Source organism: Ceratotherium simum, chromosome 22 (assembly GCF_057802395.1).
Source record: "Ceratotherium simum simum isolate JZ-2026a chromosome 22, ASM5780239v1, whole genome shotgun sequence".
Classification (NCBI taxonomy): Eukaryota; Metazoa; Chordata; class Mammalia; order Perissodactyla; family Rhinocerotidae; genus Ceratotherium; species Ceratotherium simum.
The window spans coordinates 29,177,352-29,205,203 of NC_141921.1; the positions used below are offsets into that span (position 1 = coordinate 29,177,352).

Below are 27,852 nucleotides of genomic sequence, written 5' to 3' on the forward strand. Positions count from 1 at the left end.
AAGGAAGATTGTCCCTGAGCTAACATCTGTGCCAATATTCCTCTACTTTGTATGTGGGATGCTGCCACAGCATGGCTTGATGAACCATGTGTAGGTCTGCACCCAGGATCTGAACCCGTGAACCCCAGGCCACCCAAAGCGGAGCACGCAAACTTAACCACTGTGCCACCGGGCCAGGCCCCAGGCTCTGTGTTTATGTACACTATTATCTCATTATTTCACTCAATTAACAAATATAGTCCACCCAAAATATTATGTACCACAGGACTGTTAGGCACTGGGGACACAGGAATGAATAAGACAGACACATCCCTATCCTGTAGGAGTTCACAATCCAGAAAGGAAGTGAGTAGTTGAAGAAGTAATTGCAAAGGGTAACTGGCAGGTACTATAGGGAGAGTATAACAGTGAACCCAACCTACCATGGGGGGCAAGGAAGGCTTTCTGGAAGAAGTGACAGTCAAGCTGAAAAAAGCATCAGCGAAACATGGGAGAAGACTGTTCCAGGAAAAGAGAACAGCATATAGAAGGCACTATCTCACAATAACCTGATGAGATAGGTGCTATGATTATTATTTCCCCCTTTTCACAGATGGGAAAACTGAGGTTCTCAGAGAGATTAAGTAACTGACCCACTGACAGTACTGGAGCCAGGATTGACCTAGATCAAAGCTCATTCTCTTAGCTGCTAAGCTAGATATTTGTATTAGTTTGTCCTTTCCTTCTAAGGGTCATGTGAGTGGAATGGAATATTCACCGAGATGTCTGCAATGTGGGAAGTTGAAATCATGGCTTACAAACTGTGCAAGCATGTCTGTGTCAGGGTTGGCTGTCAGTTTTGGAATGACAGCTATTTAGTGACACAGCTCTTTTGCTAATGTCTGAATGATGTTCAGTTCAATTGCATATGATTCAACAGCTATGTACTGAGTGCCTACTTTGTGCCAGGAATGGTGCCAGGCACTGTCAGAGTTACAAAGATGATGGGACAAACTCCTAAGTACTAGGCTAAAGATCCGGTTAATCGCTAACAAATTAAAAAATTAAATAACAAAGCCATAATTCTGGCAATTAGAAACTCTAGGTAATTTATGGTAATCGCTACCCAGTTTTGAGCATCAACCATGTGCCAAGCACTGCATGAGGGACCTTAATGAAAATAAAAATGATCATGATCATGACTAAAAAATTAAAAGCATGTACTGTGAGACTGTATTGAGCAGTTTACAGGTATTATCTCTTTCAACCCCATTCTTTTAACCCATGGTCATTCTATATGCTAATATCATAGTTTTAATGATACTAATATTGTCCATGTTACAGATGAGGAAACCGAGCTTCAGAGATTTTTGCCTGAGATCCCAGAGCTAGTAATTAGAAGAGCTAGAATTCAAACCCAGGTCTGCTTGACTCCAAAACTTGGGCTATAGACCATTGCATCATACTCTCTAAGCAAGGAGAATCAGTTTGTAAAAACCCAGGGGAATGTGGTATGATCTGCAGAGCCAGGCACACATCCAGACAGGAGAAATAAGTATCAGTGCTTTTATTTATTTTTTTTAAAAGATTTTATTTATTTTATTTTTTCCCCCCAAAGCCCCAGTAGATAGTTGTGTGTCGTAGCTGCACATCCTGCTAGTTGCTGTATGTGGGACTCGGCCTCAGGATGGACGGAGAAGTGGTGCTTCGATGCGCACCAGGGATCCGAACCCGGGCCACCAGCATTGCAGCGCGCGCACTTAACCACCAAGCCACAGGGCCGGCCCGTATCAGTGCTTTTAAAACCCTCCAGGGAAGTAAAGAAACAGGGGGGAATAAAGTGTGTCCAGTAATTAGATCCTAGTTAATCCCGAAAATAGAGAGTTCACCCCAAATATTTATACTATTCTATCACTTAATTCTGTTTAAATTTGCCTCTAGAATTATCTTTAAATTTAATTACCAACTAAAGCTCAGAATTTTTGGTATCAAGGTACACACTTCCTTTAATTCTTGTTTTATATCTATGTGGGAAAGAAAGGAAACTATTTCACAAAAACCAGTGTCAAGCAAATAAGTGACCCCATTAAGGATGGAGTGCAAGCTGTCCTGAGTAAACTAGGAGAAAAAAATCCCCTGCAGGAGGCAGCCATCAGCCCTGGGCATATGGACATCCTGTCTCCATGATTACTTGTGGCTGTGGGCAGGGAGGTATGCAGCCTCATTCCAGATGTTCAGATATGGCCAGAGGTGAAATCTTGTAGCTAAGGAAGTGCCCAGAATCAGCTCTGTGACACATGGACCAGGAAAATTACTGCTGTGTTCAAACATATGGATGTTTACACTTCCATCTGCTTATTCACCCTTTGTCTCAACATAAAAAGGCAAGAAAAGAAACTAATATTTATCAAGTGCCACTTTATATATGCTGTATTATTATCTCAACAATTCATTTACTACTGTAGAAATGAGTTGAGAGAGGTAGAACTTCTATCACAGCAATCATAACAAATTACTTATTATAGTTATCCTATTACTAAAACAATAATGATAGCTTCCATTTATTGAGTGCATATTATATGCCAGGCACTATGCAGGGCACTCCTCATACGTTATTTCATTTAATCTTCACGACGACCCTCTCGTATAAGGACTATTTCCCGTTTTACAGAAAAAGAAATTGACGTTCAGGAGGTGAAGCAACTTCGCAAACTCACACAGTGAGCAAGTGGCATCTGTTTACCTGTCCGTCTCGCCACCAGTTAGTGTAAACTTCTTGAGGGCAAGGACTGTTCTTATTCATCTCTGTATTCCTAGTCTGTAACACTGGGCCTGGCACAGAGTAGGCAGAATTCAGTATATCTTTTTTTTATGCCAAGGAAGATTGGCCATGAGCTAACGTCTGTTGCCAATCTTCCTCTTTTTGCTTGAGGAAGATTTGCCCTGAGCCAACATCTGTGCCAATCTTCCTCTATTCTATATGTGGGTTGCCGCCACAGCATGGCCGCCGACAAGTGTTGTAGGTCTGCACCTGGGAATCAAACCCTAGCCGCCAAAGCGGAGCACCAAACTTAACCACTAGGCTATGGGGCCGGCCCAGTATACCTTTTTGAATAAATGAAAGAACAAACAATATGTCCCAAGATAAGTAGTAGAGCCGCCACTGGGATTTAGGTCTTCTGTCTTCAAGGCTAGTGTGCTTTCCATAATTACATATTGTCTGCCTAAATCAGGATCCTGATTAATCCCTCACATGCCTCTTTCACTCTGGAAATTTCCTTTAGACATTTTCCATATGAGTGTGATAGAGTGATTCCACTTCTTGGTCTTTATCTTACAGAAATACTAGCACGGGTGTTTAAGGATGTATTACTACGGCATCCACTATTGGTATTTCAGAAAAAAATTTAAATATAAATATCCATCAACAGAGGAATGATTAAATGGTACATCCATTCTGTAGAATATCATATAACTTTAAATAGAGTAAGGTATATCTACTTCTACTGACGTAGAAGAATGGACACAAGATTGTAGTAAGTAGAATAAACAGGTTTCAGAATGTTAATTATAGTTTAGTATGCATAATAATAATCCTGTCTTCAGCATTTATTGCACACCTTATTTCAGGCACTTTTCAAAGTGCATCGTATGTGTACCATATTTCATTGAACCTAAGATATCGTTTATTGAATGCTTACAACATACTTGGACATGTGCTAAACTTTCTGATTTCAGAGATATAAAAATGTGGAAAAAAGTGTTCCTTAAAAATAAGTAACTACGGTATTTTGCTTAATCCTCACAATAGTATAAACTTGGTACCATTGTTTCTCCCATTTTGCTGAGGAGAAAATTGAGGCACAGAGAAATCCAAGTAATTTGCCTGTCTGTAAGTAGTGGAATATAGTGTGATCCCATAAAAAACAACTAAAGAGTTCTGGATAAAGACAGTGGCTTTTTCTCATTTCTCATGCATCTAATTTTCCTATCTACTCCCTTCCCTCCCAATCCTACTAAAACTCCAGTAAAGGATTGTTTTAAAGCATAAGGAAAGGGAGAGGGGGCAGTAAATACAACAGAATTTTGCAGGTGGGAAAGCAGATGAATGAGTGGTTATAGGCTTGGCAGACCCAAGAATGCTGAATCCTCGACGAGAATCTGGAGAAAGCTGAGAAGCAGCCTGATATGTTCAGTAATGAACATATACCACTGGTATCCCTGGAAGTGGAGGTGAAGAGAAGCTAAAACAAGAACTGGTTGAAGGCATAGTTCCCTTCCCTCACTGCACCCTCTAGGTGACTGCCCCTCCTCTGCCTCAGCAGAAGTATGGAGGTTTATTCTCTTGAGACGGTAAAACAAACAATCTCTGGAATCAGGGTCACTGGGCACAGTTAAGGGCATTATACTGAAAAAAGGGGAATCAGTAGACATTTCTCACACTCTGTTCCCAGAATGCTGGTAGCCGACCTTTACCCCCTGGGCAGATGAGTCTTTTTCTTTGGAGAAAATGAAGCCCGATATGAAAGATCTATAGATAATAGTATTGAGGTCTCCCAGCTAATAGTTCCTCATGGTCATTGGTTCATGGACAAATGGTCTCACAGTCAGTGGCTCTCATCTTTGTGCACAGAGCTTGCAAACAGCTCTTAGTCCCCTACATTTATTCATGAGCAGAAAGGCAAGGATTACCAGACATGAGGCTTTCCTCTCACAGGAAACAGACCAAAACAAACAGAAGAAAGAAACTTGGAAGAAATTGAGACAATGCAGAGAAAAGAAAACTTTAAAAACTATCATGCATATCCTCAAAGAGAAGAAAAGATACCTGAATATATGGAACAATAATAAAGAATATTCAGAAGGGAAAAAAAGTTCTCTGAAATGAAAAAATATGAAAGCAGAAGTCATAGCCAATAGAAAGATTGAAAGATAAAGTTGAGGAATGTTGCTATACTCCTAGGAAGTATAGCAAAAAGACACAGATATGGAAAATAGGAGGAAAAAAGATAAGAGAATTAAAGGGCCAGTCAAACAAGTGCAACAGCTGAATAAAAGTTTCATAAAGAGAGAATATATAAAAAAGAGTTGAGGAAATCATAAAATAATTCAAGAACATTTTCCACAAGTTTCCAGACTGAAAGGGTCCATTGCATGCCCAGCACAATGAATGAGAATAGACCCACATCAAGACTCTCCACTGTGAAATGTCCGAACACTGTAGACAAAGACGAGATTCTATAAGCTTCCAAGGATAAATGAAACTGGTCCCATATAGAGGATCAGGGATCAGAATGGCTTCAGAATTCTCTATAGCAACACTAGAAGTAGAAGGGAAGGGAGGAATGCCTTCAAAATTCTGAAAGATGATGATTTTCAACCCAGGATTCTATACCCTGTTAAACCATCAATACCATCATTAAAACATGTGGATAAAACATAATCAGATATACAAGTATACAAGGTGTTAAACATTTTACCTCTAACATGTCCTTTCATAGGAAGCTACTGGCAGATATGGTCCACCAAAACTAGAAGGCAAAGAAAGTTATGGGGTAGATCTTAAAAGTTCTCATCACAAGGAAAAAAAAATTATAACTATATAGGCTGATAGATGTTAACTAGAGTTATTGTGGTGATCATTTAGCAATGTATACATATATCAAATCATGTTGTACACCTGGAATTAATATAATGTTGTATGTCAATTATATCTAAATTAAAAAAAAGAGAGAGAAAGAAAGTTATGGGATTCAGGAAACAGGAGAACCAACACAGGAGAGAAGCAAAGGGAACTCCCAAGAGGCTGGAAGGAACATTCTAGGATGACAACTGTGCTCCAGACATACAGGGCCACCTATCCAGATTGGAGCTGTATGACTTCAGAGAGAGATGTACTGGACACTGTTGCATTCAAGAACTTGGCTGCTCTTGTATCCTCTTTTTAAAGTTAAGACTACAGACCCAGGTGAGTCTGGCCCTGATTCTTACCTTCATTCAGCTTGTCTTGACCAGTTTTGTGATGAGATTCCTGCTCTCACAGAATTGGGCAATAGGGCAAGCAAAAAGGGGATAGTAATACCATAGCTTTGGGGCTGAAGTCACCATCACCATCCCCTGGCCACACCAGTACCCTCCTACTCCCAAGATCATCCTGAGAGGCCAGTAGGGTAGGTCAGGGTCTCCAAAAGGGGATGGGCTTCCTAGCAGCAATCATCAGAGTCCTCAGACAGGAAACAGACAGTCCAAAGGAACTGGGACTGGTTTAAATAACTGTCGAGAGAGTGGTAGTCACCTTTCAGGGCCTTCCTCTCTGAGTTTGTTCTTCTCAGTTGAATCTGAAGGTTCTCGTGGAAGTTCCTGTTGGGTAGGAGTTAAATATTCCCTCTGCCACATGGAGGGATGATCAGAGGTGGACAGGGAGACTTCTCTGTGGGGGACCACCAACTGGAGATGACTGAGCTGTATATTGTAAACCAGATTATCTGGATTCTTGTATTACTTGATATGACTGGCATGGAAAAAAAAGGGAGGAGGGAAATGTTATAGAATAAAAGGAAGCTAAAAGACATAACCAAAGCTAACATGTTGACCTTTTTTGGATCCTGATTCAAACAAACCAACCATAAAAAGACATTTTTGAGACAATGAGGAAAATGTGAATAATAATTGAGTATCATGTGATATGAAGAAACTATTAAGAAGTTAATATCATGTGATATTAAGAGTATCATGTGGTATCAAGTAAACACATAGTTTACTTGAAACTGTTGTTAATTCTGTTTGATGTAACGATGACATTTTTTGTTTAAATCTTTATAAAGTTAGAGATGCATACTAAAGTATTTAAGTATGCAATAACATGATATCAGAGATTTGCTTTAAAATATTCCAGAAAAAAAAGTGTGAGGGGATAGAGAGATGAAACAACATTGGCAAAGTATTGGTAATTGTTGAAACTGGGTGATGGGTGTATGCAGGTTAATTATATGCTTCTTTCTACTTTTGGCTGTGTTTGAAAATTTCCTTAATACAATGTTCTACAAAAAGGGAACACAGGGGCTGGCCCGGTGGCGCAAGTGGTTAAGTGCACGCACTCCAGTGTGGCGGCCCGGGGTTTGCCAGTTCGGATCCCCGGAGCACACCAATGCACTGCTTGGCAAGCCATGCTGTGGCGGCGTCCCATATAAAGTGGAGGAAGATGGGCACGGATGTTAGCCCAGGGAAAGTCTTCCTTAGCAAAAAAAAAAAAAAAGGAGGAGGATTGGCAGATGTTAGCACAGGGCTGATCTTCCTCACACACACAAAAAAGCGGGAACACAATTAGTGCAGAAAATTCATAAATACAGATAAGCAAAAAGGAAAAAAATATTATGCATAATAGTACCATCCAGTAACATTTTGTATCTCTTTCTAGAATACACACATACACACTTACATGTACATATACATTTTATTTATTTATTTGTTTTAAAGTGTTTTATTTATTTATTTATTTATTTATTTATTTATTTATTTATTTATCCCTCCAAAGCCCCAGTAGATAGTTGCATGTCATAGCTGACATCCTTCTAGTTGCTGTATGCAGGATGCGGCCTCAGTGTGGCTGGAGAAGCGGCGCGTCGGTGCGCGCCCAGGATCCGAACCCGGGCCGCCAGCAGCAGAGCACGCGCACCTAACCGCTAAGCCACGGGGCCGGCCTGTACATATACATTTTAAAATTGGGATCATACCAGATATATTGTTTTATATCCCATTTTTCTCACTTTATATATCATGAACTTTTTTCCATGCATTACATTTTTCTACAGCACTCTACATAGTTGCATGGTATTTCACTGTGTAAATTGTTTTCTAGCATTACCATAGGATATCTTGGTTCTTTCTAGGTTTTATTTACGTGTAATCATGAATAATACAGCAAAGGGTATCAGCCTTAATAATTTTCCTGGAATGAGTTCCTAAAAGAGGAATGGTTGTGTCAAATCTTAGTTTATTTGTACAAATTGAAGTTGAAGCACTCACTGGCCTCTCAGCTACCATGTGCTTTCATTCATCCATGTTCTTCTCTTTCTTCATGTTGAAATTGTACTCATCTTTCAAGACCCAATCTTCCAAACCTGAAGTCCTCATGAGATCTGTCCCCACTTCTCTAATTAGATTGCCAGTTCCTAGAAAGCAGTAAAGAGGGGCGTGGTTTTGCTTCCAACCATAAGATCTAATTTCTGAATGCCTGAAAATGATTTGCAGTTCTGGTGAACAGAGTTGCCTGGAACAATGGTTCCTAAACCAGAGATCTTCACATTCACCTAGAGAGATTAAGAAGGGAAAAATACAGATTCCTGAGTCCACATCCCCAAGATTCTAATTGGGTTGACTGGGGAGATTCTGATGATCTTCAGGTTTAGCCAATGTTATTTTAGAAACACTTTTCCCACTTAATGTTACTTCTACATTCCCTTTATTGGATTATTATTTTTTCCCATTTCTTCAAGTGCTATTTACTAGAGTTCCTCCAGTATTTGCATTTCAGGTAACCCATGTCCATAAGGGCTCTGTAAATGCTGCCCAAACTCTTTTTCTGTATAAAGTAGGACTGTAAGTCCTCATCACCTGAGTTTCCTCAGGACTCAGGGAATAAATCTTTCCTTTGCTCCTACCTGCCAAGTCTTATCTGGTTAAATGATAGAGTCCTGGGAGGTATCTCATAAGACTCCAGATATAGACAAGGAGTATCCGTCACACTCATCTGCTCCCACTGTGGCCACCAATGTCACTGCTCAAGGAGCCTCTTGGGGTTCCTGGCCTGGGTTGGGACTCACCAACACAGATGTTCTTGCCAGCTTGTGTCCACCTCAAAGTAACAGGGCAATTCCTCAAAATCCATGTTGCAACAAAGTGGAGCGGATGTCAAAGAAGGGTGGAAGAAATCCTTCTCCTATTTTGTTGTTAGTGCCATGGAGTCAATTCCAACTCCTAGAGACCCTGTGTACAGCAGAGCTGAACCGTGCCTGGTCTTTTTGGTGCCATCCTCTCATCTTCCGCTGCTTTATCAGACAATGCTCCATTGCTATTCATAGGGTTTTCATGGCCATTTTTTTTGGAAATGGGCGGCCAGGTCCTTCTTCCTACCTTCTCCTCTACCTTATCACATTTTGTCACCTTGGCCCCAGAGTAACTCCACTTGAAACTTGGAATGAAACAGGAAAACAGCGTTAACTTGCAGCCCCTCTCTCTACAAGACTCAGATGTAGACCAGTCCTCAAGCCTGGGCAGTGGGACATCAGGCTGTCTTCCCCATGCAGACTTTTCCTCCTCATCAATATAAGCCCCCCAAATAAACTTATGCAAATAGTAAGAGCAGTACAGCACAGCAGTTGAGTCTTAAGGGGATATGTCTGAAGTTAGTCTAGGTTAAAATCTAGTTCTGCTTCTCACAGCTGTGACCTTGGCCACGTTTCTCCAAGAGCCTCAGTTTCCTTACCAGTAAGATGAGGATAATAAATCAATCTCAAAAGACTGTTGTAAGAGTTTAAAATGCAATAGTTTTTGCAAAATTTTTTAGCACAGTGCCCAGAGCATAGTAAGTGCTTAATAAATGGTAACAGTGATTATTACCTGTACCTGTACCTCATCAGGCACATCTAATAAGGACTGAATTTCAGGAATGGGCCCAATTTAAGGTCAGTCTGGGGCTGACCTTAAACACAACAGTATTATAACTGATTTTTTAAAAACAGGACACACCTTATACATACAAATAATTATTGTTTACTTCAAGTTGTCATCACGTTGGAAGGAATGCACTTACTCCAGGGATGTTTCCACTTTCCAGAACATTTTTGGGATACCCAATTCAGAAATGTCTACAGGGTCTATGATACTCTTTTGAACATCCTCATTGGCAGCAAATCTTCATCTTCTATAAGGATAAATTCGATTTTTGAAATAATCAGAAGTTGGTGATAAATAGGGTACAGGGGAAAATGAAATAGGACTGATTTTTATATATGGCTCTTACATAGATTTTATCCTTTTAAAATAAATTAATTTTTAAAGACAAAAGCAATAAAGTCTGATTAAATTAAAACAAAAAAGAAAATTACCCATAAGCCTATCTCTTTAATAAAACCATTATAATTTTGGTGTGTTTTGCTTATCTTTTTTTAATATACAGTTTTAAAAATAGTAGTAATGGTGTACATATAATTTGTAACATGCTAACCTAATTTAATATTATATCATCAGTATATTTTCATGTTGCTACAGAGTCCTCATAATAATAATTTTAATGGCTGCATAATATTTCACCAAATGGATGTGTCAGAATTTCCTTAACTGCTTCTCTTTTGCTGAACATTTAGGTTGTCTCAAGTTTTTTATTATTATGAAATATATGTAGCTTTTTTCATACTTTTGCTTATTTCCTCAGTCTGGATTACCAGAAGTGGGAATGTTGGATCAAAGGGTATGAGGATTTGGTGTTACTTCCAAATTTCTTTCCAGTATGTTTTCACTAATTTATAATGACACTAAAAATAATAGAATGCCCATTTCACTGCAACTAAAAGTAGTTGATATCACAATTTTAATAAATTAGGAGCTAGAAAAATATTTTATGTAATCTAATTTTGAAGTCAATCGCTTTGACTTTCCCCTTCGCCCCCCCAAAAATCCAGAAAATTATTTGAACAATGGCAAAAATTTGCAAATAAGTGTGTTTCTCAAAATAAGTATTTTGAAGGGAGCCACTTATCTAGATGTTTATCTTCTGATATATTTGTTTTTTTAAAAATTAATCTCATCACTTCACACTGACACCTCCAAAGAAAAACATAGAAACAATTAGAGTCAACTTGACAGAAGGCCAGTGTGATGATTCACATCCTGTCCACCTCTAGAGTTCAGTGTTGGTGCTATGTTGTTGGGCCTTAAGCAGCTAAGACCCTGCCACTGCCTCAGGGCATCCTGGGCATGGACTCCTCTCTCCTTTGAGAAGAGGGGAGATCACCTTTTACAGTGACCTCAATAAAATAACAACAAAAAAATTTTTTTTGCTAAAAAATGCTAACCAAAAAAATAAGATAAAATAAAATAAAGTGAATGGAGAAGACTGACCCCTCCTTCACACTCTTACACTGGCCACACCAGCTAAAAAGCAGACAGGTGGAAATTCCTGACACCCTTACTCCCTTACTAAAGCAATGATCTTTTTCCATTTTGTTTTGTTTTTAATTATTGTTATTTTTAAGTTAACACAAGAAATATACATTCATCATAAAAAAAGGCAAAAACAATAAAAAGTACAGCATATTTCCAACACCAAGCAATAACTGTTAACATTTTGAAATATTTATTTTCATACCATTTTCTCTATGTACATTTTTATAAAAAATATCATACCATACACGCTTTTAAACTTTTTTTCACATAATAATAATTATAGCTTCTATCTATAAATGTTTACTATGGGACAGGTATGATTTCAACTATTCTTACACATAATAACTCATTTAATCCTCATGATAATTCTATCAGGAAGGCAATATTCATATTTCCATTTAATGATAAGGAGACTGAGGCAGAGAAGTTAAGTAATTTGCTTAAGGTCACAAAATTAATAACCATCTGGAATATTTTTCCATGTCATTAAATTCATTTCTACAAAATTTTTTGATTGGCTGAAAGGTATCTCATTATATGAATGAAGAATCATTTAATTATTCCCTCTCCTTTTATGAGACCCCTAGATTACTTCCATTTTTTGCTTTTATACACATCACTAAGATGACCAACCTTATACTACATCCTTGTTGTGCACATCGTTAATTATTTCCTTAGGCTACATGCCCTCAAGGACAGTTGCACAGGTTTTTATTTCCTCCAAAAAGGTGTTCCTTTCTCCATGTTCTCCATGACGTTATGTGTTGTCAATTTTAACACTTTTGCCTACAGCAACTTTTAAAAATTCATTTTACCAGTTCTGAGAAATAAATTAGAGCACCAAAGGATGAGTGATTTCTCTAGAGTTAAAGAGCCAGGATCTCAAACTCCCCATTTCCATAATCTTCTCCTGCTGTTGACAGATGCTGAACCTCACGGCTTACAGGCTAACTCATCGCCGAGGAATGAGGAGTGTCAACCTGGGACAAACCAGCTTACACAGGCAAGATTCTTGTGGTTTACAGCTCAGCATTCACTAATTCACTCATTCATTCAATAAATATCTGAAAGCTTATTATATGAGTAGTACTAGGCTAGGCACTGGGGTTATGTGGTTCACAGAAATAAAATATTTAGAATAATGCTAAATAAAACACTTAGCACATTACCTGGCACTTAATAATAGATCAATAAGCCAATATTTATGCCAGGCACTGTGCTAAATGCTAAATGAGAGAATTATCTCATTTAATCCCTGCAACAACCTCTAAGAACTGGGTTCTATTATCATCCCCATTTTGTAGATAAGAAAACTAAGGCCTAGAGAGGTTTACCCAGCTTGAACAACATACCTGTGGTAGAGTTCACATGTGAACTCAAGACTCCAGAGTCTGTGCTCCTAACCATCATGCTATACAACAAAACACAATTCCTCCCTTTAAGAAGCATACAGTCTTGTTAATAACACTAAAATTGAAGACCGCTAGCAAGTATTAAGCACTTATGTGCCAAGCACTCTGCTAGGTCTTTATGCATATTGATCATTTAATTCATATGACAACTCTATGAAGTAGGTATTGTAATTATACTCGTTGTACAGATGAGAAAATAGACGTTCTGAGAGTTTAAATAACTCGCCCAAGACACAAAAAGCTATTAAATGGTAGTGCTAGAAGCCAAGATATACAAAGAATTATTGTATAGGGGACATGATGGAATGTGAAACGAGTGACGCTACTTAGCTGCTGTCAAATGTCAGAGGTCAGAGGAAAGAGACTTCATGAACTTCTCACGGTCCAAGAAAGATCGCAGAAGGACAGAAAGGGAAAATCCTGGTGACTTCTCAGGACCTGTGTTGAACGCCTTCCCCCAGGTTACTTCTTCCTATCCTCTATGTGATGAAGGTATTATTATTATTCTCAATTTGATAGATGAGGAAATAGATTCTCTGGGAGGTGATGTAATATGTCCAAGGTCACATAGCTAGTAAATGACATGGCTAGAATTGGAATCTACGTTTATCTCTCAAGCCTGAGCCCTTAACCACTATGCTTTCTATTACATGCTCTCTATTGTGTGATCTTGCTTTTTCGTTGTGTGGGAGTCATCTAGGCAGAGATGAGTGGAAAACGCAAAGTTGAAAGGGTATAAGAAGATAATACATAAACAAGAGCATTGAGGTATATCCAAGGAAAAGGAAGCAGACCTGCTTGGTCAGCGCTAAAGATTCATTCACTTTGGAAAGGAGACTTTTGTTCGCATAGCTTTTATGACTATACAAACTGTATAGATGTCTGTTTCTGCCATTATAATGGGAGCTATTAAAGACAGCGATTGTATCTTAGCTATTGCTGTAACCCAGCGTTTAGCACAGTGCTTAGATTGTAGTTTCAGCAGAGAGGCTGGAAAAATAGGGAGTAGTCACATTGCACAGATCTCTGGATGGCAATTAAGGTAGTCCACAGTGCACATATCCTAAACAAAATAATAGGTACTCAAATCCAACAGTGTATTTAAAAGATAATATCACAATGCCTAGGAGTTATCTCAGGAGTACAAGGATGGCCCAATAACAGAAAATCTATCAATATAATTCACCACATTAATGGAGCAAAAGGTAAAAATCAGATGATTTTTTTTTTTCACACTTAATAGAGGAACTTGATGCAATAGCATTAAGATCAGAACTAAATTGTGGATGCTTATTATTACCACTAGTGTTACCTAGAGTATTGGAGAGTCTGGCTAATTCTAAACAAGAAAAAGGTGAAAGAGGTATGTTCTCTTTCTGCTTGCCACTCTTGGCAATGATATGATAGTCTATATGGAAAATACAACATAATCAGCAGGCAAACTATCAGAACTATAAAAGAGTTATTAATCAAGTTTGTAGGAATAGAAATCATCTTACAAAAATCAATAGTGTTCTATACCAGGAATAACTGCCTTAAAAATGTAATAAAAAATATAACACAATCTACAATAGCAACTAAACTATAGTCTATAGCAAGGATCAGCAAACTTTTTCTGTAAAGGGCCTGACAGTAAATAGTTTCAGCTTTGCAGGCCATGTGGTCTCTGTTGCAGCCACTCAACTCTGTCATTGTAGTACAAAAGCAGCCATAGACAATATTTAAATGAATCAGTGTGGGGCCGGACCTGTGGCTTAGCGGTTAAGTGCGCGCGCTCCGCTGCTGGCTGCCCGGGTTCAACTCCCGGGTGCGCACTGAGGCACCGCTTCTCCAGCCATGCTGACGCCGCGTCCCACATACAGCAACTAGAAGGATGTGCAGCTGTGACATACAACTATCTACTGGGGCTTTGGGGGGAAAAATAAAAAAATAAATAAAATTAAAAAAAAAATAAATGAATCAATGTGGATGTTCCAATAAAACTTTATTTATGAAAACAGACAGCAGGCTGGCATGCTCAAGGAAAAATTTAAACTCTATTGAGGGACATAAGAAGACCTGAACAAATATCATAACTGGGATAACGTCAGTAGTATAAAGATTTTATTCATTTGTTTAACAAATATTCAGAGTGACTACCATAGGCCAGGTATTGTTTTGGGAGCTAGGGATACAACAGAGAACAAAACGAAGCACATGTCCCCATGAATCTCACATTCTAATAGAGAAGCAGTGAATAAATAATCTAAAGTCAGATAGTAATAAATGCTGTGAAAAAGATTAAATAGATAGAGAGTGATGGGGAGTGAGTGCGCTACTTAATTTAGGATGGTCAGGGAAGGCTTCTCTGACATTTTAGCAATGTGAAGGAGCCTGCCACACTGAATTCTGGGGAGGGAATGTTCCATGCAAAGATGTCAGTTGTCCCCCAAATTAATCTACACATGGTCAATGAAATTCCAATTAAAATTCCAGTAGTAATGTTGAGAAACTAAAACTTACTCTATGAATGTGAAAGAATAAAGGTCTATGAAAGCTAGGTCTATTTTGAGGGGGAAATAAAAGTAGGGATACCTGCCCTGCTGGTAGAACTGGCTCTACCACAAAGTCACAGCAATAAAAATACTGTGTTGCTGGCACTAAAACAAAGAAAAAGACCAGTGGAATAGAATGGAGAGCTTAGAAATAAAGTATGTACCTGGGAACCTCATATGTGATAAAGGTGGCATCACAAAGCACTTGAAATATTGTTTTTCAGATGGTGATAGAAAAACTAATTCACCATATAGAGAAAAAAGCTGGATTTTTAAACAAAGTATTTTATTGAGGTCATATTGGCTTATAACATTGAGTAGATTTCAGTTTCTCTATAGACTGTGGTATGTTCACCACCAAGAGTCTGGTTTTTTTTAAAAATAATTTTATTTATTTATTTTTTCCCCCAAAGCCCCAGTAGATAGTTGTATGTCATAGCTGCACATCCTTCTAGTTGCTGTATGTGGGATGCGGCCTCAGCATGGCCGGAGAAGCGGTGTGTTGGTGCACGACTGGGATCCGAACCCAGGCCGCCAGCAGCGGAGCGCGTGCACCTAACCGCTAAGCCACGGGGCCGGCCCCCAAGAGTCTGGTTTTTATCCATCACCATACATATGTGCCCCTTTACCACTTTCACCCTCCCCCCACCCCCTTCCCCTCTGGTTCTCCTTATCTATGTGTTTGTTTATCTTCCACACTAGTGAAATCACACAGTATTTGTCTTTCTCTGTTTGACTTATTTTGCTTAGCATAATACCCTCAAAGTCTATCCATATTGTTGCAAATGGCACAATTTTGTCTTTTTCTATGACTGAGTAGTATTCCATTGTGTACATATACCACATCTTCTTTATCCATTCATCCATTGATGGGCACTTGGGTTGCTTCCAAGTCTTGGCTATTGTGAATAATGCTGTGATGAACATAGGGGTGCATACATATTTTTGAATTATTGATTTCATGTTCTTTGGATAAATACAAAAAAATAGCTGGATTTTCACTTGAGACTACGTTAAAGGTGGACTCCACATGGATTAAAGACCTAAATGTGAACATTAAAACTATCAGGCTCATATTAGAAAATATAGGAAAATCTGTTACCTAGGGATAAATAAAGACTTCCTAAGTAAGACTCCAAATCATAAGGTCAAAATTTAAGACATCTGCTTAATTAATGACATCACAGACAAAGCTAACAGGAAGTTGACAGACTGGAAGAAGGTATTTGCAACTTTTAAAACAAACAAGGAATAATGTCTAGAATATACGCATAATTCCTATAAAATAACAAAATAGGAAATCAAATAGAAAAATAGGCAAAGGATATAAATAACTTAGTATCACATACTAAGAAGTCTATACAATTTCATATACAAAAAAAGCTTATTACAAAAAGGCGTGGGGCCAGCCTGGTGGTGTAGTGGTTAAGTTCGTGCACTCTGCTTTGGCAGCCTGGGGTTCACCGGTTCGGATCCTGGGCACAGACCTACTCACAGCTCATCAAGCCATGCTGAGGCAGCATCCCACACAGAAGAACTAGAAGGACCTACATCTAGGATATACAACTATGTACTGGAGCTTTGGGGAGAAAAGAGAAAAAAAAAAAAAGAGGAAGATTGGCAACAGATGTTAGCTCAGGGCCAATCTTCCTCAAAAAGAAAAAGTGTAAATTTAATTATAACCAGATAAATGCAAATCAAAACAACCAAGAGCTGTGACTCTACATCCATCAAACTGGCAAAAATTAGAAAGACGGATAACAGCAAAGAGTGGTGAAGATGTGGATATAAGAGTTTTTGTGCACTGGCAACAGGAATGTAAATAGTACAGCCATTCTGAAAAAACAATCTGGCAATATCTGGCAGAATAGAGCATATCCATAGATATATGGTTCAGAGGAATATTCAAATCAATTTACAAATTTGCTTATTTTAGTATTTTTTTCGTGTGTGTGACGAAGATCAGCCCTGAGCTAACATCCAGGCCAATCCTCCTCTTTTTGCTGAGGAAAACTGGCCCTGAGCTAACATCTGCGCCAATCTTCCTCCACTTTATGTGGGACGCTGCCACAGCATGGCCTGACAAGCGGTGTCTTGGTGCGTGCCCGGGGTCCAAACCCGGGCCCCCAGCAGCGGAACGCTCACACTTAACCGCTACACCATGGGGCCAGCCCCTATTTTAGTAATTTTTATGGTAATAGAGAGTCAAAGGCAATCTAGGTTTCTATCATCAAGGGACTGAATGACTAAAACATGGTGGATGCACAATGATTATGTGCCTGGATTCTGGTGTTAGACTGCCTGAGTTGAAATTCAGGCTCCACCACTTAGTAGTTTTGACTCTAAATAATGGAAGTAGAGGGCCGGCCCCATGGCTTAGCGGTTAAGTGCGTGCACTCCGCTGCTGGCGGCCCGGGTTCGGATCCCGGGCGCGCACTGACACACTGCTTCTCCGGCCATGCTGAGGCCACGTCCCACATACAGCAACTAGAAGGATGTGCAACTATGACAAACAACTATCTACGGGGGCTTTGGGGGGAAAAATGTTATTAAATAATGGAAGTAGAAAATCTGAGTAACCTGTGTCTCACTCTCATCTATAAAATGGGAGTAATAATATCTACCTCATATGGTTGTTGTGAGAAGTTTGTGAGTTAAAACATTTAAAGCACCTGCCACAGAGTTAAGCACTATTTAAGTGTTAATATTACTGTTAATATGAAAGCATATGCAAGTTGGATTTATTTATTTATTTTTCCCCCCAAAGCCCCAGTAGATAGTTGTATGTCATAGCTGCACATCCCTCTAGTTGCTGTATGTGGGACGCGGCCTCAGCATGGCCGGAGAAGCGGTGCGTCGGTGCGCGCCCAGGATCCGAACCCCGGCCGCCAGCAGTGGAGCGCGCGCACTTAACTGCTAAGCCACGGGGCTGGCCCTACAAAAGCAATGTTAATTTTTAAAAGTAAGACAAGGAACAACATTTATAGCACAATATCACTTATGGGAATTGAACGTATTCATGTAACTCTACATATAATATGACAGGAACCACAGGGATACATCAAACATATCAGAATCGATGCCTATAGGATAGAGGGAATGAGAGTAGGAGGGAATGAGAGTAGAGTTTAGGAATAAAGGAGAAGACTACAAAACAAGAAAGGGGCCTTGCCTGAATCATTATGCTAATAGGCTGTGAAAGGAGGAACAAGACCACTTATGCTATCTTGAAAACATGCAGGGGAAAGCAAGAAAAGGATCTAGAGCCAGAGAAATAACCAGCTAACCAACTTGGAAGCCACCGCATCTTAGAACTTACTGTTAGATGAGATAATACCATCCTTACTATTTATTTATTTATTTATTTGTGAGGAAGATCATCCCTGAGCTAACATCCACGCTAATCCTCCTCTTTTTGCTGAGGAAGACCAGCTCTGAGCTAACATCTATTGCCAATCCTCCTCCTTCTTATTCCCCAAAGCCCCAGTAGATAGTTGTATGTCACAGTTGCACATCCTTCTAGTTGCTGTATGTGGGACGTGGCCTCAGCATGGCCGGAGAAGTGGTGCCTCGGTGCGCGCCCAGGATCCGAACCTGCACCGCCAGTAGCGGAGCGTGCGCACTTAACCACTAAGCCACCGGGCCGGCCCCATCCTTACTATTTAAAGCAGCTTTGGATAGGTTTTCTGTTACTTGCAGCCCAAAGCATGCTAACAGAGTATTCACATAATCTTTCAAGCGGCAAACTTGACGTCTATAGAGAACTATGATTTGTCCAATGTAGCTCAATTGGGGTATTATCTAAGTGGAGGTTCCAGAAAAAAAGGAAAATTTTGAGTAACCTATGATTTTTAGGAAGCCAAACTCTTCAGTGTGTTAAAAACTCTACAAGTATTAAAATGATCAACATTTATCCCACTAACAACTGTTATTAAAAAAAAATCCATTAAATTAAAAGTCAAATGATAAATGGGAAAAATAATATATAAGCTCTCGACAAATTAATAAAGATGAACAATCAATGAAGAAAGGGGAATTCACATATGAAAAAAATGTCCAATAACATAAAAAATTTAAACCTCACTGTTGAATATTTTTAAAAGAAAATTGAAACTAGTCACCATTTATCATCAAATGGGATGGGAAAAACAAATTTTCCATCAGCGTTGGAAACCTCATTTACAGCTGGTAGGAGTGAAAACTGGGGCATTTCTGGAAGGCATTTGGCAATGCATGGCAGAAGTCTTAAAACAGTGCATACTCTGACTCAGCAGTTCCTTAGAATTTATCCTAAAGAATAATCATAGATGTCAACAAAGATTTAATTAAAAGCACTAGCATTACAGATTGTCTATAAAAGCAAAAAATTAAGATCAAACTAAAAATCCCAAAGTAGGCGAATCAATTAAGTTATGGAAAAATCCATATGATGGGATACAAATAGCAATTATAATTATCAATATTTAAATAACAGCTCTGCTAATTAGTAGCTACATAGCCCAGGAAAAGCTAATTAATCTCTCTCTGCACCTCAATTTCTCTGTTTATAAAATGGGTCTGTTGTGAAGACTAAATTAATTAACATACCTAAAGCACCTAGGATAGCACTGAGACATAAGAAGAATTCAATAATTTTTTTTTTTTTTTAACAGGACACTGTAGACTAATGTCCTGGAAAGATGTTAATGATAAATTAAACAAAAAAAGGAGGTTACAAACCAGTATATACAAAATATTTTCATAAAATAAATATCTCATATATATATAAATTTACAAAACTAAAGACTAGGAAGATATATATCAAAATAGAAATAGTACATCTCTTTGAATAATAGGATTACAGAGTTTTTTCTTATTTTTGTCTGTATTTAAAAATTTTTCAACAATGAATGTGCTACTTTTATGAAAGGTAAAAACTCATCTCTATCAAAAATTAAAACTAAAAACTGTCATTTTTTTGCTCCAACTGGTAATGAATCCACCCCTAGTTAGCAGAGTAATAAAGAATCAGAATTATAGACATTTCTCTTCATAACCTTTATTACCACATAATACAAGCTCACAGTCTCTATTTTACCAACCTTATACACAAATCCCAAAATAATTAAGAGATTTTTCTTTCCAAAAGCTAATTTATTCCAGGTTCCTCTCTTTATGCACAGGGATTAGATAGATTCCGCATGTTATCCTGAGCCTTTAATTTAGAAAGCCTGCACAAAAGTGATCTTGCCACATGAGTACAGCAGTGCAAAGAACCAACTAAGTTCTCACTGTCCTCCTTCCTTCCAGGAAGAATGCCTGGCTGGCAGTGGTGAAATGGGGCATGTGTAACGTCTTCTTCTTTGTAACGGGTGAGGACGGGCCCCAGTAGTGGACAGACTGTCTTAGTCACATGAGCCTTTTGGGGTCTATTTTCTCTAGATGAACCAGAGGTTTCAGCTGCTCAGCAAAGTTCCTCATGTCATCAGAGACCATGTCCTGCCCAGCTGCTGCAACAACACTTAGTTCCACAAGATAGGAGAGTGACAAGGCCTCAGTGCTCTCTGTGTTCCCTGGCACCAGGATGCGGAAGATCTTGTACACCATAATCTTCATGATGCCCTTACGGAACAAGTGTCCCTTTGCGACAAACTCATGGTCCATGCGGAAACCCATTTCCATCAGGAAGTCAGTGAGGTTCTCAGACGTTGCAATGTCCACGCAGTTTCGCACCAGGGCATGGCGGTTCTTGTCTCCCATTTCTGGCTGTCCCAGGTAGCGCAGATGCCAGGGTGCCCCTGGCTTATCCATAGAGCGCCGGGCCCTTAGGACAAATGGACTGGCCTGCTGGCCCTTAAGGAGGAATACCATCTCATGGTCAAGGAATGTCTCAGGTTCCATGTTGTCACACAAACCACGAAGGCGGTGGATAAGGCTTTCCAAGCTGTGATCTAAAACACTTCCTGAGGAAGGAAAAAGCACTATTGAGTCCCATCTTTCATTTGGGTAATGGAATTAGCAAAAGATTGAAAAAACTTAAATGAAAAACCAAAACAGTTTAGTGCAGTGTTTTATAAAGCATAGCCCCAATATATGCAATTTTAGAGAGATCATACTGCCAAGGTACTGCATAAAATTATGAGAAAGTTAATCCCTTTTCAATTTTTTGCACTGTTTTATTTGGTACTAGAAAGTCTTTAGGCCTTCTCTAACAACGCTAACCTCCAGCAGGCTTTGGGCTCAGAGCCTTTAACAGGCAACAGTATCTATCTAGAATAATAATACTGTTTTGCTATCATTTATTTTAAAAATTATCTTCTATTTCCAGCAAACAACAGTTTTCTGTTTATAGAAGAAATATAACATTTCCTTTTTATGTAACATATTTAAGTAAAAGAGAATTAACTGCTTTGTAGAAATATACTAATCTTTGTTCTCATCTTATTCTTCTCCTGGCAGCATTTGACATGGTTGATAGATTACACCCACTTTGAAATCTATTCTTCCCTTGGCCTCTGGGACACAACTCTCACTTGGTTCTTCATCTAACTCACTGACTATTCCTTTTAAGTTTTCTTTGCTGGGTCTTCCGCATCTTCCCTAAATATTGGAGGATCCTAGGACTCAATCCTGGTCCTCTTCTCTATCAACAATCTCTTCCTCTCTAGGTGACCTAATTCGATCCTATGGCTTTAAATATTATTTATGCCCTGAGGACTCCCACATTTATATCTCACGAACTACAGACTCATACATCCAATGGTCTACTCAACTTCTTGGATGCCTAACAGATATTTTCATCTTAACACATTCAATATCAAACTGTCAATTTTTCCTCCACAATCTTATTCCTCCTGCAGTCGTCCCCATCACAGTAAACAACAACACTCTGCTTCTAGTTGCCCATGCCCAAAACTACAGAATCTTTTTTTTTTTTTTTTTGAGGAAGATCAACCCTGAGCTAACATCCAGGCTAATCCTCCTCTTTTTGCTGAGGAAGACCGGCTCTGAGCTAACATCTATTGCCAATCCTCTTCCTTTTTTTCCCCAAAGCCCCAGTAGATAGTTGTATGTCATAGTTGCACATCCTTCTAGTTGCTGTATGTAGCACGTGGCCTCAGCATGGCCGGAGAAGCAGTGCGTCGGTGTGCGCCCGGGATCCGAACCCGGGCCACTCGTAGTGGAGCACACGCACTTAACCGCTAAGCCACGGGGCCCAGAATCATCTTTGACTACCTTCTTTCTCCCACATCCTACATCCAATCCATATATATATTTTGTCTTTTGGTGAGCAAGATTCACCCTGAGCTAACATCTGTTGCCAATCTTCTTCTTTTGTTTGCTTGAGGAAAATTAGCTCTGAGCTAACATGTGTTTCATTCTTGCTCTATTTTGTATGTGGGTTGCCGCCACAGCATGGCTTGATGAGTGGTGTAGGTCTGTGCCCGGGATCTGAACCCGTGAACCGGGCCACCGAAGAGAGCGCACTAGACTTAACCACTATGCCATGGGGCCAGCCCCCAATCCACATTTTTAAAATATATGCACAGGGCCGGCCCTGTGGCTTGGTGGTTAAGTGCGCGCGCTGCAATGCTGGTGACCCGGGTTCGGATCCCGGGTGCGCATCGAGGCACCACTTCTCCGTCCATCCTGAGGCCGAGTCCCACATACAGCAACTAGAAGGATGTGCAGCTATGACATACAACTATCTACTGGGGCTTTGGGGGGAAAAAATAAAATAAATAAAATTAAAAAATAAATAAATAAATAAAATAAAATATATGCACTATCCAACCATTTCTCACTCCCTCAATCACTGCCACCTAGTCCAAGTCTCCTTCATTTCAATAGCCTGCTTCTACCCGTGCCTTCCTCTCTTCTCCACACAACAGCCAAGTCTTTTCAGAATATAAGGCAGATAATGGCACTCCTCTGCTCGGAACTCTCCTACGGCTTCCCATGTCATTCAGGCCCCAAATTGTCCACGAGGCCCCAAATAGTGTGGTCTCTGCTACTCATCCAACATCATTTCCTTCCACTATCCCTCTAGATCACTCTCTCCAGCCACAGTGATCTTCCTGCTATTTCCAGAAAATGCCAATTATCTGACAAAGTATTTCTCTTCAATGTCCCTTCCCTTAGTCCTTATGCTTAGAACCTTCTTCTCTCAGATATCTGCATGTCTCACCCCATCACCTTCTTCAGGTCTTTGCTCAAGTGTCACTTTATCAGAGAGGTCTTGTCTGATCACCCTAAATAAAATCACGTATCTCCCTCCAATCTCTTTCCATTTTCTTGATTTATTTTTCTTTAGCATTCTCACCTCGGTTTTTTAGTCATCTTTCAATATATCAATTGTATATTGATTTTTTAGTCATCTTTTTTCCTCCACTGCTGATACTACAATGCTAGGAACATACTAAACTATTTATTGAATAAATCTGTTAAAGTAAATAAGAGTATATTCTTTTAACTATGGCAAAAATTGATAGTGGGACTCAAATGACTAAATTTTTGGAAAGGGGTAGTGCTGTAGGAAAAGCAACAGATCAGGTCCTAGTAATCATAGGACAGAAGATCAGGGGAGCAGGGAACAGGTCACCACTGTATCCTACGTTCAGGACAGTGTCAGACATGTGTTTGTTCACTCCTCAAACATTTGAGGAGCTTTGTAAGTGTTGCTTCATTCAACATACGCTTATTGCATGCTGTGCCAGGCACTATGCTAGGAAGTAGGGGGCCCTGTCCTCATTGAGATTATAGTTTAGTGGAGGAAACAAAAATAAATAAGTAAACAGATAGAATATAAGAAAATAAAAGGGAGACTGATTAGAGAGCAATTGGTAGGGGGTGGAGAAGAGGAGACCTCTTTGAGGGGTTGGAGTAGTCAGAGAAGGTCTCTTGAAGGGAATGACAACTAAGCTGAGACCTGAAGGATGAAAATGAGATAGTTATTTCAAGGAGGGAGACAGATCATCAAGTGCAAAGGCACGGAGGCAGGAAAAGGCTTAAGGAACTCAAGGAAATGAAAGGATATCAATGTCGCTGAAAGGTAGTGAGCAAGATAGAAGATGGTAACGAAATGAGGATTTGGCATGGGCCAAAGCATGCAGGCCTTATATAGTCTATGGTAAAGGTTGTATTTTATTCTAAGGTCATTGGGCAGCTACTAGCTCCACACTTCATTCTCCACACAACAGGGAAAGACATGACTGCATTTACATTTTAAAAAGATCATTCCAGGAAAATTGGTAGGGACTCTTCAACAAGATATGGTTATGGGGGAGGAAAAAAAGAGGCGAGGGGAGACTGGTCCAATTTAAAAGAGACTTCAGGAAAAGAAAAAAAAAGAGAGACAACTATCAAATGTAATGTATGAAACTTGATTGGATCCTGGTTACAAAACATATTTTTGGGACAATTGGGAAGAAACTTCTGAATATGGACTAGGTAGTAAAAATATATTATTAATTTTTTTTAGATAATAATGACAGTATTGGGGTTATGAAGGAAAATATCCTTGTTTTTTTTTTTTTTTGTGAGGAAGATCAGCCCTGAGCTAACATCCGATGCCAATCCTCCCCTTTTTCTTTTGCTGAGGAAGACTGGCCCTGGGCTAACATCCGTGCCCATCTTCCTCTACTTTATATGGGACACCGCCACAGCACGGCTTGACGAGCGGTGCGTCGGTGCATGCGTGGGACCGAACCTGCGAACCCCAGGCTGCTGAAGCGAAGTGCGCACACTTAACCGCTGTGCCACCAGGCCAGCCCCAAAATATCCTTCTTTTTAGAGATGTATACTGAAGTGTTTAGGGATAAAATGTTAATGAGGTCTAAAATTTTCTTTAAAAACAGCATAAGAAAAAAGATGAAGCAAATATGGCAAAATGATAGAAACTGGTAAATCCAGATGATGGATATGGAGTGTTCAGTATACTAGTCTTGATTTTATGTTTAGATTTTTTAATAATAAAACAATTTTTAAAAAAGATGACTAGGGGCCAGCCTGTGGTACAGCAGGTGGAGAAAAGATATTTAAAATATATTTTGGAAGTAAAATGAATGGTACTTAGAGATGGACTGGATGAGGGAGTAAAGTAAAAAATGGAGATTGACTCCTGAATGCTCGGCTCAAGCGACTGGTGAATGACAGAGGCACTTTCATTTCATTTCATTTCATAGTGAGATGGCAAAGACGAGGAGGGGCAGCTTGAGGGGTGGAAATTAATAACCCTATTTCGTTCGTATTAAGTTACTGAATGAATAATGTGAATTAAAGTCTAAACTCTTCCACTAAACATTATATAACCTTTTGAAAATCATTACCCTCTCTGGGTTTTGCATTTCCTCAATGGGGCAAGTTACTTTACCTCTGTTTCCTGATCTGTAAGTTGGAGCTAATAATAGTATCATAGAATTACCATATAATCCAGGAAACTCACTTCTGGGTATACATCCAAAAGAATTCAAAGCAGGATCTTGAAGAGATATTTGCACACCATGTTCACTGTAGCACTATTCCCAATAACCAAGAGATGGAAACCACCCTGATGTCCACTGACAGAGGAATGGATAAAGAAAATGTGCTATATACATACAACAGAATATTATTCAGCCTTTAAAAAGAGGATCCTGTTACATGCTACAATATGGATGAACCTCAAGGACATTAAGCTAAGTGATATAAGCCAGTCATAAAAAGATAAATACTGCATGATTCCACTCATATGAAGTATCTAAAATATTGAAAATCAGAAACAGAAAGTAGAAAGGTGGTTGCCAAGGGCTGGGGGAAGGGGTTGGGAGAATTAGTGTTTAATGGGTAATTTGTTGTCTAATGGGTGCCAGAAACCACGCAGGCTGCCTTTGTATAGCAGCCTCTCATCTCCACGGAAGCTGAATAGAAAAGAGGAAAACAGGTAATCCAAGCCCCCTGATTCACTTACCCTGCAACAGGTACTCCATCATGTTAATGGTGCCCCCAGTGACAGGCATCATAGTGACTGGAGGTGCCTCCATGGTGTCTGATTAAGTTGAAGACGACAAAAATGGATTCAGAGTCCCAAGTCAAATAAAGCACAGGATACACCTGAAGAAGAGTTACACTTGTTAACATACCACAGTGGAGAGACATCAGATCTGCTCATGTCATTAGCCCTGACATCAAAAGACTTATTCGTCCATTCAAAACTTTCTATGTAACTGCTATATGGCCAGTTTCGGGAACTGATGATACAGAAATATACAAAGGAGAACTGGTCATGGAGTTACAGCATAACCTTCTAGTCTCAAAGTCTGAAACTTCTAGGTTTTTTTGAAAAAAGTGCAATCTTGAGGAAGTCATCAAATCTCTCACTCAATGTCTTCCTGATAAGATGGGGTCAAGGATATTTAACCCCCAAGGCTTTGTGGCTCAGATGACATAATGGACATACAATTACATTCAGAAGAACTGAAAGGTGACTTAAGGGACCTTGTCTACCCTTCAATTTATAGATGAGGATATTGAGACTCGGAGAGGGGCCCAAGGACACATAGCAAGTCGGTGGCAGAGCTTGGACCACACTATAATCTAGGCGTTGCGCCTTTCTGAAAACGCCTTTTAAAGCGAGCGAGGCGGAAGCGAGTTGTTCTTTTAAGATGTTTTAAGTCTTCCTAAGCCAGGATTGAGGACACGTGCCCACTTACATCAGAAACACACCTACGCGCGCGCTCAAGTCTCTTCTCGCAAAGCGGAGAATTATATCCACCCGAGCACCTCGGAGCTATTCAGCGACAATTAGCTCCCAGGCCTAAGGCTCAAGACCCTTGGATAATAAAACCACTCGGCTTTCTCCTCTTCCCACTTCCGCCAAGAACCCGACGTGGCGCAAACGTCTACACACCCGCCCCGCAACGTAAGGGTGCCGAGAGGGCATAAAATCGCCCTCTTTGGTACCTGGCAAGCAGAAGCGCATGCGCAAGAAGCGACGCCGCTGTGTGGAAGATGGCGGCTTCCTTTGGAGCGTTCCCCTGGGAGTTACTGGGGTGGGGCTTGACGTCATAGGCCGTACTCCAGGAAAACATTTTATTTTTTTCAAGCTCGACGACCTGGAGATGGTTTTGCCTAGGAAAAGTCTTGGAACTGACCAGGGGAAAAGAGAGCCTGGGGAAGGGAGCTGCAGGAAAAAGAGAAGGCGAGACTGTTATAAAAGACTTCTTTTTGTTGGGTCCCTGAAGTTGAAAAGGAAAGACCCTTGAGTGCCTAGCATAATGTTCTAAACATCTAGGGAGCTCGGTAATACACTTAATATTTGTTCACTTTACTGTGTATATTTTACTTCAATTAAAAAATGTAGGAAGAGAAGTAAATTCAACAAATATTTGTAAAATTCTGTTTATGTGTCAAGCATATAAGGTGCTAAATGGGGACTGGAGTAAGGTGAATGAGGCACTCTGCTGGAGCGAAAAATTTATGGCGACACCAAAAAACTCAGTAACCAAGATAATATTTTAATGCAATATTTTACAAATTTAGTGCAAAAAATCCTTAATGAACAAAATATTAAATTTTTGAATTTGATTGCCACAGCAGGCCTATGAGCCAAATACAATTATTACTGTAATTTTACAGACAGGGAAATTGAGGAAATGGGCTGTTAAATAACATGCGAGTGGAGAGGCTGGCAATCTAAGCTGCTGACTTCAGAGCCCACCCTCAGTTACTATACTGCCTCTTCTAGCTCTAGTTCCCCTGCTGTAACCTACACTACCTCCCAATCATTCTTTTTTTTTTTTTTTTTG

At 39.6% G+C, this 27,852-nt stretch overlaps 1 protein-coding gene across 2 annotated transcripts; it reads right to left on the reverse strand.

Annotated features, from left to right (window-relative positions):
• Positions 1 to 20,101: 20,101 nt before the first annotated feature.
• MED18 (mediator complex subunit 18) lies at positions 20,102 to 26,928 on the reverse strand. Of its 2 annotated transcripts, none has more exons than XM_087446450.1 (3): positions 26,771 to 26,928; positions 26,016 to 26,158; positions 20,102 to 21,030 (listed from the first exon to the last, which is right to left on the reverse strand). In XM_087446450.1, exons 2-3 carry the CDS (start codon positions 26,086 to 26,088, stop codon positions 20,477 to 20,479), a joined length of 627 nt encoding a protein of 208 aa, XP_087302576.1. In that variant the 5' UTR covers positions 26,089 to 26,158; positions 26,771 to 26,928; the 3' UTR covers positions 20,102 to 20,476. The 2 variants fall into 2 exon arrangements, with proteins under 2 accessions (XP_087302576.1, XP_087302575.1); XM_087446449.1 differs by having other exon boundaries at positions 26,758 to 26,927.
• Between the last annotated feature and the right edge of the window lie 924 nt (positions 26,929 to 27,852).

Coding starts and splice junctions, on each gene's coding strand:
- MED18 (XM_087446450.1), bottom strand. CDS start 26,088: ATGGAGGCACCTCCAGTCACTATGATGCCTGTCACTGGGGGCACCATT. Junction 21,031..26,015: donor GATGGAGTACCTGTTGCAGG/GTAAGTGAATCA, acceptor TTCCTTCCTCAG/GAAGTGTTTTAGATCACAGC.